The sequence below is a fragment of the Ochotona princeps genome, chromosome 30 (genome assembly GCF_030435755.1).
Source record: "Ochotona princeps isolate mOchPri1 chromosome 30, mOchPri1.hap1, whole genome shotgun sequence".
In the NCBI taxonomy this organism is placed as follows: Eukaryota; Metazoa; Chordata; class Mammalia; order Lagomorpha; family Ochotonidae; genus Ochotona; species Ochotona princeps.
In genome coordinates, this window is record NC_080861.1 from 8,625,914 (window position 1) to 8,638,352 (window position 12,439).

The 12,439-nt window shown below is 40.7% G+C and overlaps 1 protein-coding gene across 1 annotated transcript in view; it reads right to left on the bottom strand.

Annotated features, from left to right (window-relative positions):
- Positions 1 to 12,439, bottom strand: part of EFHB (EF-hand domain family member B) — a 38,164-nt gene that overhangs the window by 16,006 nt on the left and 9,719 nt on the right. The window contains exons 2-6 of the mRNA XM_058657191.1: positions 10,190 to 10,252; positions 9,602 to 9,745; positions 8,575 to 8,755; positions 5,315 to 5,425; positions 2,527 to 2,656 (exon numbers count right to left, since the gene is read on the bottom strand). Coding sequence (XP_058513174.1) covers positions 2,527 to 2,656; positions 5,315 to 5,425; positions 8,575 to 8,755; positions 9,602 to 9,745; positions 10,190 to 10,252 — 629 coding nt within the window. The remainder of the gene's footprint in view (positions 1 to 2,526; positions 2,657 to 5,314; positions 5,426 to 8,574; positions 8,756 to 9,601; positions 9,746 to 10,189; positions 10,253 to 12,439) is intronic.

Genomic DNA, 12,439 nt, shown 5'->3' on the forward strand with positions numbered 1-12,439 from the left:
CTCATAGACCACAATGGAAAAAAGAAAATAATCAAAATGTTCAGCCATGAACACTGAGGGTGATTAAGTTAGGTCACATTAACAAGAAGCTCTGCATATCTCTTATATGTTAGTTATGAAAAATACGCAGCAATATCCACTTATGCTTTATGTTAAGTGAAAAATCAAGATATAAAATAGAATTGCAATGTAGTGAAAACTATGTAAAAATTTACACAGGAAGGCACATTTGAAAAATACGTACATTAAAATGATAATAATGGTTGAGTTAAGATGACAGTATTATGGGTGATTTTATTTTGCCAGTTTTCTGCAATGTAATTTTGTTACTGCTATCATTATGATTAAATGAATAACATTTATTTATAAAACTACAAAATTACAATAGCACTATTCAACAACATTAAAATTAATAAATTCTCTATTGTTTTGCTATGACTAAGGATAATGAACATTAAAATCTTAAATTCCATTTGCTTTTAAAGATATTCCCTGTACTATTCAAAGACTGAGTTGAATAATTTTCTGGAGAAGAGTGACACTCTGTGGAGAAACAAAAAAGGAATAGAAAGTGATTCACCTCTTATTTCTCCATTCATCTCCTACTGTTAGAAAGAAGAAATAAATGGGCAAAGTCAGAATAAAAGAATGGCAGATTAAGCACCATAATTTGAACAAATAGAGTTAAAAACTATGAACCAGCTCCAAAGGGAGTAATTAAGAAAATACAGAGATGATGGGAATAAAGATTGTAAAATAGAGCTGACTTTTTTATTTTAAAATGTCTTAGATTATGCTTCTGGGAGAACTGGAGCATATTTATAGGAAGTCCCATTGGGTCCAAACATCACTAGCTACACCATGATGACACAACCTCACAGCATTCACCAACCAACATCGAGTCTTCACGTGCCAGTGAGTTCACTCACTCATACACACACACACACACACACACACACATCTGATTGTTCAAACCAGAGGCATAGCAGAAATACGTCCCTTACTAGCTAGCTCCCTGTTACTGTGCTGGGAAAGCAATACAGGACAGCCCGAGTGGGAGGCCCAGATGGAATCTCTGGCTCCTGGCTCAGCCCCAGCCATTACAGCTATCTGGGGAGTGAACCAACAGACAGAAGATCTCTGTCTCTCCCTCCCTTCTCTGTAACACTATCTTTCGACAGATGACAGGCATGGTGATTAAGGGAAGCCGCTGTAGTTGTGTTGTCTGGGTTTCCTTTCTACTCCAGGCATTCTGAGTTGTAAGGTCTCAAGCAAATAACTAAATCCTTCAGTATCCCAGGCCATCATCTGAAAAATAGGAAGAATGAACAGAGTCCTGGCAGCATTAAATAACACAGAACCAGAACAAAGAGGCCAAGAGTGAGACAGGCTGGATGCCTATGGGACTGTGAGCTTTGTATGCACAGTGATCCCTATGGAAACCTGGATGGTCAGTGTCTCTTTAGAAGGAAACAAAGCAGACCAGATCTACCCCCACCATCACTACCCAGGTTTTCAGCGTGCTTATTTTACAAGTTGGTGCTTATAGCATTAATGTATTTTATACCTCTGGAACCCAGAAATAGGACACAAGGTCACACTTCCCCTGAAAGCTCTGGGGAGAATCCATATCTCACTTCCAACCTTGGACAGCTCTCAACAAACCTTGGTGCTCCTCCTTCTAGAGATACCTCCGCGTTCACAGCACCATCTTTTCCGGATGTCTTTCCCTCTTTGGTCTCAACTTTCTTCTCCCCTTCTGAGAATGCTTACAGTGTATCTAAGGCCCACTTAGATCACCCAGAATGTCTCTTCATCTCAATGTCTGGAATGTAATGGCATCTACAAAGAGCCTTTTCCCACACCAAGTAACATTAATAGGTTTTGAAATTAAGGACCAGGATTTAACTCTTGGGGGAAAAGTAACATCAGTCTTCAAAATCACTACACCACTATTGACAATCAGAGTTTTAAAGCATAAAAGAAAATCTCAAAATGTTTAAGCAATGTCTCAATATAAAACATAATGGGGGAAGAAGTAAGGATCTCATCTTAACTTCCTAGGGAAGAAGTCCCAAATGGAATGAAGACATAAAAAGGTCACAATTCACAGAAGTTAAATGAAATGTTCAGGCACCCAAGTAACTATTAAAGCTGACAGATAAATGTCAGGCTAATCAAATGTGACATAATCATCTTGGTAGATATTTGCAAGCCCATTATTTTTAAGAAACACAAACAGAGTTGATCCCATAGATTTAAAATATGCAGTAATGTGTTTACCTTTACTTATAAAGGCATGAATTAACTTCAGAATGCCATATGCCAAAAAAGAGTTTCACGGTTACCTCTGAAATACCTGAACAGAAATTGATTTCAGACATGTCTGCTATACTTCTATTAATTTTACAACTGAACCCCATGAAATAACCTCTTCAAAACAATAAATTCAGAAAATAAACTTTTCTTTAATCAAAAAGTCAAATATCTAGCACTTATTCCTGAATGGAGTATAATTAGACTTACATTTGTTGTTCATGGAGCCAATGTAAAGTTTTAGCCATGGCTCGTCCATCATTAAAATGCGGTGTTGGGACGCCATACAAGTTAAGCCTATGGAAACTTGATGGGTTATACTTTCGATTCTTTGCTTCTCCTGCGGGTGTAGGGGTCAAGGGAGAGGAAAGGAAGAGTGCTGACTTCAGTAACACAACAAGCTTATCTTGCAAGCAGCACATTCTGTTCCCAATGGCATTGAAAATGAGAGTGGGACAAACATTGAGATGGAAACAGTGCAGGGAATGACACATTCAGCTGAGAATGGGAAGACCAGTGCAAGACAACACACAGAGATCCTTGTGTTGATATTTCAAAAACTGTAAGAAGAAAATCCCAAAGACTCCAGCAGAAAAAAAAATTAGAATTAACAAACAAATTCAGTTTGCAGTGAGTCTATATAAAATCTGTGGCCTTTCTATACAAAAATAATGACCTAACTGCAAAAGAAATCAAGAGAATAATACTATTTACAATAAGAACAAAAATTAAATAAGGGGTGGACATTTAGTGTGGTAGTGAAGATGCCAGTTAAGATGTCTGTAGTTGCACAACCACTGGTTCGCGCGGAAGACATGGGTGGAAACAGAACTGACCCAGCAATTGCAATGACCAGCATGTACATAAGCTGATTGGGGCGACGGACTGTGCCGGACCCTGTACTGGCAAGCACACTCAAGAATCAGGTCTGGGATCACCTCAGATGAAGTTTCTTTGGAGATCCCTCCAACTGAAAAGGTGATCTCAAAACCCCAACCATGAAGGGACTATGTCAGCCAGTAGAATCAGAAGAGATTTCATCGTGCTTGGAACGGCGAGACTGGCAGCAATTCAGAACTTTTGAACTATCAAAACTGCTTGGGCAGGGCTCTTGCAGCATGCCTCGCATCAGGAACCTGGGATGGGAGGGAGGCTGGGTGGGGCTTTTCCCTTTGTTTCTCTCCTGACCCCAGATACAGGGAAAAAAATATTAGTGTGGAAACAATGGTATTGCCCATTTTCCTGTAGTCCTTGACCCTTTGTGCCCTAATCAACTAAGTAATATTATTTAAAAAAACAAATTAAAAAATAAATAAATAAGAAAATATCAAAAAAAGAAAAAGAAAATGTGACAAATGAAGGTAATTTCAGTCATGTTATGGCTCATTAAAGTTCTTGAGATATTAAAAAACAAACCTGCCCTAATTTTCCTTAGACTGTTAAATGCTTAGACACCTCATTATAGATTATCTACAGTAGTATATATGCACATGTTTAAATCGATTAGTATATATATTTATCAACATATTTCTTAAAATAATGATGACTTTGGATTGTACTAGACTGTTCAATAGATGCTAACATTTTCCAAAAGATGAATAAAGCATTTTCCTAAGAGAAGGAGAAAGAAAAACGGAGAGATGGGGCTGCAGAAGAAGAGAGTAGAGATACAGAGAACAGTCAAGGTTATGTGAGAGAACGTGGCGTCCAAGTGTAGACACAGTGGAGCTTTGAATGTGAGGGTAAAGACAGTATCAGGACTGGGAACAAGCTAGGGAGGGAGGGGAACTAGCAGAGACTGATTTGAAAACCAAGAATTGTAGACATTAGACAGTGGTGGAAAGGGGCAGCCAACAAGGCCTGCTAAAGACAAAAGTTCAGAAGACAGTACAGTTTCAGAGAGAAGTGAAGTTACAGGGAAAAAAAATTTTAATAAATAAAGAACAAGGAAGAGGTGCTGGGCTATGGCTCTTGGTTCTACATGACGCAGAGTTCCTGAATCGCACAGAATGTGGGGAGTTCTCATGACAGATACTAGTCTAATTCTGAATACTCTACAACACTATATTTAGCATCAGCATTCTGGCAATCAAACTGTGTTTTCCAACACTGCAAAAATATAATGGCATTTAGTTGTACTACAGAAAAATTCCTGCGATGTGCTATTTACTGTAAGACAAAATTACTTAATGATGAAAGCTAATAAACACCACCCCAGGCACTATACCAAATATTTTGCATCTACTCATTGAATTGTCAGTATAACCATTTAAAAGAATAGATGATGATCAGACAAATAAATTGCCCAAATTCCAGAAGACAGTAAATGGAAGAGTTAGGATTTGAACCTGAGCTGATTTAGAGATCTGTTCTCTGAATCACCCAGAATATGTCATATAAAACAAAGCACTTTGAATAAGCCTGACATCTGAATAAGTACTGTAAGTTTTAAACTGAAAACCACTAAAACAACTTATAACAGATCCTCAATACCTTCTTTCATATATACATTTGGGGACTGGCATTGTGGCATAACCAGTTAAGTTAACACCTACAATGTCAGCAGCCCATATGGGCACCGGCTCCTGCCCCAGTTGTTTCACTTCTGATCCAGCTCTTTGCAAATGTACCTGGAAAAGCAACAGAAGGTAGACCGCGTCCTGGGAATCCTGCATCCACTGGGACACCCAGAGGAGGCTCCTGGCTGCAGAACCAGCCCAGCTCCCCTGGTCGCAGGCATTTCGGAAGTCGACCAGCATATGAAAGATCTCTCGGAGAACTCTGTCTTTCAAGCAAATCTTTTATAAAACCACCTATATATTTCTATACTTTACATATAAAAGGTATAAGTATATGTGGCCCCAGCTATTTAGATTTATGGTCTTATAAGTAACATGATGCTATCATTTTGAACACCTATATCAGGCACTGAATATCATTTTCCTCATACCTCTTCATAAAGCTAAGGGTCCAGGATTTCACACTGGTGGGCACTTACCTACATAATAACCATTGTGAGAAACCACATACAGATCGTGCCCTTCCATTGTTTCTTTACACACTTCTTCATAGGATTTTGGTGGATTCACCACATCTCTAGCAGAGAATTCTAAAGGAAGAATTAATGAAATCAGTTTTAATGTATTTCTCATCTGTTTATAATGTATTTGAATCAACTAGAACCAACAAGTTATCCTGAAACATTGCAGAATTCTCATAGATACAAATATTATCAAGAAAATAAAAAAGAGTCCAGGTGCTATGGGTGCTAAGGAGTCCCACATTATCTGGCTCACTCCTTAGGCTTCTACAGAACATCAAATTCTGTTTTGATTAATTGTTAAGGTTATCCTGAACCATGTCCCAAAACAAGTTAAATTCCCTATCCTAAGAATCTCGGAGCAATTTTTAGTCTAGTTTGCTCCAGATTTCTCAAGACGATCTGGGAAAAGCCAAATCATCAATTACAAACCCTGATGCTTGTTGGTTAGCCATAGTGCAAGCTTTGGCAGCTACAGCTGTAGTCCAAACCATGGGTCTGAGGCTTGAGGGAAAGCTCTGAAATGAAGGAAAAAGTCTTTTTTCTATTAGCCACAAATCTAGGTAAAATGTTTGTTCAGTGGCTGCTTTTCTATAACTGGTGGTCCCCAGTTTTGTGTAAAATGACTTATTTTGTTTTCATTGTTTTATGTAATAATTTAAAAAGATAACCACATTCACAATTTCAACCTTCCTTTCTACCTCAAAGTATATATTAATGTTTCCTCTCTTTGGATCCTTGTTGCAAGAATTGAGATCTGTAATTTAATAATCAAGAATACTAGAAAAAAGAAAGAAAGAAAGAATACTAGAAAGGGGATCACACTCCAAACACACTGAACTAGCATTTTTTGTAGGTACATAAACAATTACACCAGCTAACAGAGACCTGCATACATTGAAAGCACTGTTTCTGTGCTAAATCCTTACCTTGTACACGCCAGCATCCCATACGGGTGCCAACTCACGTCCCAGTTCCTCCACTGCCTGTCTAGCTCCCCACCTGTGGCCTGGGAAAGCCGTAGAAGATGTCCCAAGCCCCTGAAACCCTGCACCCATGTGGGAGACCCAGAAGAAGCTCCTGGATCCTGGCTTTGGATAGGCTCAGTTCTGACCATTCCAGTCACTTGTAAAGTGAACCACCAGATGCAAGACCTTTCTGTCTTCTTCTCTCTATAAAAGATGCCTTTCCAATTAAAATCAATAAACTTTAAAAAAAAAAAAAAGCACCGTTTCTTTAAGAGTTACTGTTTATTTGAAAGGCAGAATTTCAGAGAGAAGAAGTCAGGGAACTAAAGAAATAGACAGCAAGAGTGAGAGCAACCCACTGGTTTACTCACCAAATGGCCACAGCAGTGGGCCCAAGCCAGGGTGAAGCCAGGAGCCAGGAACTCCCTTTGCATCCGCCTCACGAGCAGCAGGGTCCCAAGAACTTGAGCCATCTTCTGCTGCCTCAGGTGTCTTAGCAGAGAACTGGACTAGAAGTGGAGCAGCTAGGAGTTGAACCAGAGCCCCACAGATGATGCTGGCATTGCAAGCCATGGCTTAATCTGATTTGCCACGATGCCGAACATTGTTTCTTTCAATATGCAAATGAAACAAACCTAGAGACTATCTTCCACATTAAGTGAACTAATCCTAAATAACAGTTAGTTACGAAATAACTGCTGCGATCCCATGTCTAACAAAATTCACATTACAATTTTTTATTAGTCTGGTGTTGAGGTACAGCAGGTTAAGCTGCCACTTTGGAAGTTGGCATCCCGTATTGGAGCACCAGTTGGCATCCCAGCTACTCTGCTTTCCATCCAGCTTTCTGTAATATGCCTGGGAAGGCAACAGAAGGTGACCCAAGTACTTGGGCTCCTAACATCCACACGGGAGACTAGGAGGAAGTCCCGGCTCCTGGCCCAGCCCTGGCTATTGTGGCCACTTAGAAAGTGAACCAGCACTGGAAGATATCTTTGTCTCTCCCCGTCTACCATTTTGCCTTTCAAATAAATAAGTGCATAAATTAATTTTTATAAATAACGTTTAATAACATTAAAAAGAAAGTATCTCTGAAGCAAAGTACTTTTCCATATCTCAAATTTTCCATAAATTTTACAATAAAATATAACTATAGAATTAGCATTCTAAAATATAATTGATCTCAGTAGTAGATCTTACCACCTTAATGCAAATAATGTAATTGGTCTTTGAGTGAACAAAGATACCTCTCCTGGAACAAAGCCCTAACGGGCACAGAGAAACGAAACAAAACTAATTTCTTTACAAAACTGAAAAAAAATGGAATTTGTTGTCTCCTGTGTAAGACCATGTGGAAGGAGGAATTAAAGCAGTGACAGGAGTTACAGAGGAGAAACGAGAGACGGGGTAACCCAAGGCTACTGGTTCTGCTGCTACTGATGCAGCTCACCCAATGCCTGACAAGACGACAGTTCAGGTGCTTGCATCCCTGCTGCCTGCACAGGACACCCGGAGTGAGTCCTGCCTCTGGCTGCATGGGCATCTGAGGACCAAGGCAGTAGATGAACGACGCTTCCCTCTCTTTCTTCGAACTCCCTCTCTCTCTGCCTTAAAAAAAAAGTTGAGGGGCCAGCACTGTGGCATGGTAGCTTAAGCCTCTGACTGTGGTGCCGGCCTTCCAAATGGGCGCTGGTTCAAGTCCCTGCTGCTTTACTTCCAATCCATCTCCCTGCTAATGTGCCTGGGAAAGCAGCTAGGAAGGTCCAAGTGCTTGAGCAGCTATACCCACATGGGAGACCCAGAGGAAGCACCAGGCTCCTGGCTTCAAACTGGCCCAATTATAACACACATATAAACTCTAAAGGTTTTAGTTCGGCAAGCAACTTTCTTGCTATAATCACATCTTTCATTCAAGAATCCTCATTTACATGGAGGTGGGAGGAGGTATGAGGGGAACCTGGTCCAAGGCCCGTTTAAGGCCTGCAAATTTATTTGCTCTGGCCCTGCCAAGGAAGGCAGCCACAGGCTGGAGTGGAAATTCAACAAATCTGAGACAGTCGAATTTTTAAGCTGATCATTTTATCTAGCCACAAATGATGTTATAAATATCTAAATGGCCCTTCGGAGAAAAAGGGGTCTCCAAGCCTGATTAATACCACCACCAAACACCAATGCTAATGCTATATTTAACCCAATTTGTCAAGAAGACCTACTTTAGCACCACGTCCCCACCAGTTATTCTTTTACTACCTCTGATGACTCTTGTCCCAAATGTAGTTTTGCTTATATCCAGTCCTCCAGGCAACCCTCGAGTTTGATCATATGATTTTCCTAGTGGTGCTCGTTGATTGCTAAGATATATAGATTCCTTTTTATCTTGAATTATCTGTTGAAATGCAGTCATTGGCTGTGGGTTTATCAATGTGCTTGCCTAAAAAGACCACAGAATACACAGATGTATGAACAAAACGGGCAAAGCTGAAAACTGCCCCCTTAGTCAATAGCTGGTGAGAGGAGAATAACACAGAGTTTGTTCTCTGTGAAATGAACTGTCAGTACAGGGTTGTGACCCTTAATTACATTTAAATCAGAACTTTCAAGGGGCTAAAGATTTCAATAAAGAGAAAGGTTTAAGAGGGGTTTGGCACCCTGTCTCTGTCTGAGGCACTGGCACCCCATTTCACATCCTATTTTAGCATCCTGTGTTGAGCATCTGCTCATGGGAAGCAGCTTTTACACTCTGGGTTTGGCCTGGCTCAGCCTTGGCTGCTGGGGCCACTGGGAAGTGAACCAGTAGGTGGAAGATTTCTCTCTCTCTGTCTTTCATCTTTTCCGTGTAACTCTCTCTTCCAAATAAATATAAATCTAGAAAAAAGAAGGAGGAGGAGGAGACAAGGAAGAAGAAACCACGCTGTGACTACACCTGTGCTCAGCGTCTACAGAAGTCCCAGGTAGTGCCTTTAGAGTCAAAAAGGTTCTGTCTTTTTCATTCTCCAAGGAAACCTCTTGACTGTGGAAAAATGGGATGCAACTTGTCTCGTAACAGCTGAAGGCACCACAGTTTATGTCTTAAGCCACTAATTTTTTTACACCCCTTTTGCGGCTGCTGCTTAATTTTTTTTTTCCTTTTCAACATTAATAGTTTAAGAGGATAAAATGAAAAAAAAAAGCTGCTAAAAAATGGCAAAGAAGGGGCCTGGAACAGATATATTTGACGAACACCAGATCTGCGCATTTTCACCTTGGTATATTAATAAAAACATGGAGAAAAAATTACCGGCATTGAAATTTTAGATCTTATTCCATGTGTCAAGTAAGGTGCAATCCGGGGATCACTGGCTTTGCCATAGAACACTCTCTCTGCTCCGGGAGGAGGATATCTGAAGTTGTAAAACTTTTTTGCTTCAGGTGGAGTAATTGGCTACAAAGACAGAGGCAAGAAAACAGAATTATTAAGGGCAGTTTTTGAAATGTTAACAAAACAGAAATATACTGATCAACAAACACCACTAATTGTCCAACTATAGCAAGTATATCGTGAACAAAAGCCCCAGAGCATGAAATTTTCCCTAAGAATCATTGATTGATTTGTATGAGCTGAGAATATATTTTACAAGTTACACTTAGGGAAGGACTAGGAATTATCCAGGTTAGAAAGCACCTCGTTAATCCTACTGCAATCAAATGACTTTCTCGTAGTTTCGGAGAGGTAAAAATTCTCAGCCTGCTGCTTCCTCTTTCTTGGATGAAATCAGCCTCACCACATGAAAATCACACATTTTCATAAGTCGTGTTGAGAACTGTCACTCTCTTGAGTTATATGGAAAACAAAACTAGAGCTGCGGAGGCACGCTGGTTTCCTTACCCTAGGAAGCTTTTCCGTTAAGCAGGCTGCCACTCTGTGTCCAATCGGCATCACTTTTCCGGCCTAAGGAAAGAAGCCATCATTGATCAGCGTCAGAGAAGAGAATAAAATTTACTTCAGACTTGGCTTATGTCTCTGCTGCTACAAAGTTTCACCCACTTACATAAAAAAGAGTAGGAATAACAAATCTAAAGCAATCCAGATATATCAACAAAAGCATTCTAATATATTGTAATTCAACTTTCAGAAGTGGTGTTGTTACAGATGACAGGATAATTATTCACTAACCCACAACATCAGTGAAGTGGACATGAAGCGGCACTAGAGCTAAGATCAAGAAACTATTGAACATATCTAAATGTGGATGGGTGTGTTCCTTCCAGCACACGAGCTTTGACACACTCTAGGCACAGTCCCTTTGGTGAGGTATCCAAACCTCATTTGGCTTTGTCTGCATGATTTTAATTTGGGTCTTATCTGTCCTTCCTCTACCCAAGGCGAAGACTAGAGTGGTTCATTGTGTCATTCCCAGAAATGCAACTATTATTTATTTTTCTCTTTATCTATTTCAAGGAAGCTGATATTTAAGCAGTGTAAACTTTTAAAAAATTAGAGATAGAAACATTCTCAGAAAGAATGTACTGGGTGTTCAAGGGAAGGAAGGAAATGGGAGAGGGAAAACATCAGAGATTGAGAACTGAGTGCAGTAGGTGCATGAATAGATGTGGCCGGCAAGGGTGGATCAACTGAGTAAAGGGAAGGATGAATGAATGAACACATACATATAGACAGATGTATGTAGATGGATAAGTGAAAGGGTTATTATTATTATTATTATTATTATTATTATGTGTTATAGGCAGAATTCCCCTTACAGGGAGAAACCACGAATGCTTAAGAGATACCACGCATGATATCTCTGGGAATAAAAAAAAAAGTCTGCAGACAACAGCTAGGCAGCCAAGGGGGAGAAAGGGAGGATTCAAGCAGACAGCACAAATTTAGAAAAAGGGGGCTGGAAATAGAAATCATGAATCAGCAAGAGAGGTTTGGGGCTCCAAGGCAGGAAATTAGTGAAAAAACAGTGATTTCAGTGCCAACCTTTGAGTAAAATCTACCCTGGCAACTTAGGGTAAAAAAAGGAAGGGGGCGTAAAGGAAGACATTTGATGCAGCAGGTAAGACCGCGCTTGAAACACTAGCATTCCAGCCCGAGAGCCTGGGTCCGCATCCTGACTCTGCTTCCAACTCCAGTCTCCTGTCGGTGCATACCCTGGGAGGCAACAAGTGATCACAGTCCTGCCAGCCATGGGTATAAGCACACCTTTCTCAGATAGCTCTTACCTTCCATTAGTTCCCCCATGTATTTCCTAATCTCTTCCCTATATTCCTTGAACCTATGCCCTCTTTCTTTGATAAAGGGGTATATAAGTCCCTGGTTCTAACCACTTCTGTATCATTTGTTGTTTATGAATTCCTACGCACATAAATACTAATAAGAATTGCGGGGGTTGGTACAATAGTTCATCTGGCTAATCCTTAGCCTTGCAGCACCAGCTTCCTATATGGACACTGCCTCCTGTCTCAGCTGTTCCACCTCTCATCCAGCTCCCTGCTTGTGGCCTGGGAAAGCAGCTGAGGTTGGCCCAAGGCCTTGGGACCCTGAACCCGCATTGGAGACTGGAAGAAGCTCCTGCCTCCTGACTTAGGACTGGCCCAGTTCTGTTGTTGCAGCCATCTGGAGAGTGAATCAGTAGATCTTGCACTGTGTCTCTCTCTCTCTAGCTGCAACACTGGTTTTCAAATAAATAAAATAAATCATTAAATTTGTTTGGGGGGGCCCAGCGGCGTGGCCTAGTGGCTAAAGTCCTCGTCTTGAAGGCCCCGGGATCCCTTATGGGCGCCGGTTCTAATCCCGGCAACTCCACTTCCCATCCAGCTCCCTGCTTGTGGCCTGGGAAAGCAGTCGAGGATGGCCCAATGCTTTAGGACCCTGCACCCGCGTGGGAGACCTGGAAGAGGTTCCAGGTTCCCGGCATCGGATCAGCACGCACCGGCCCGTTGCGGCTCACTTGGGGAGTGAATCATCAGACGGAAGATCTTCCTCTCTGTCTCTCCTCCTCTCTGTATATCTGACTTTGTAATAAAAATAAATCTTTAAAAATAAATAAATAAATAAATTTGTTTGGGGATCAATTACAATTAGATTCTTATGTTTTCATGTCTTGATTCTTCACATAAAATGAAAGCC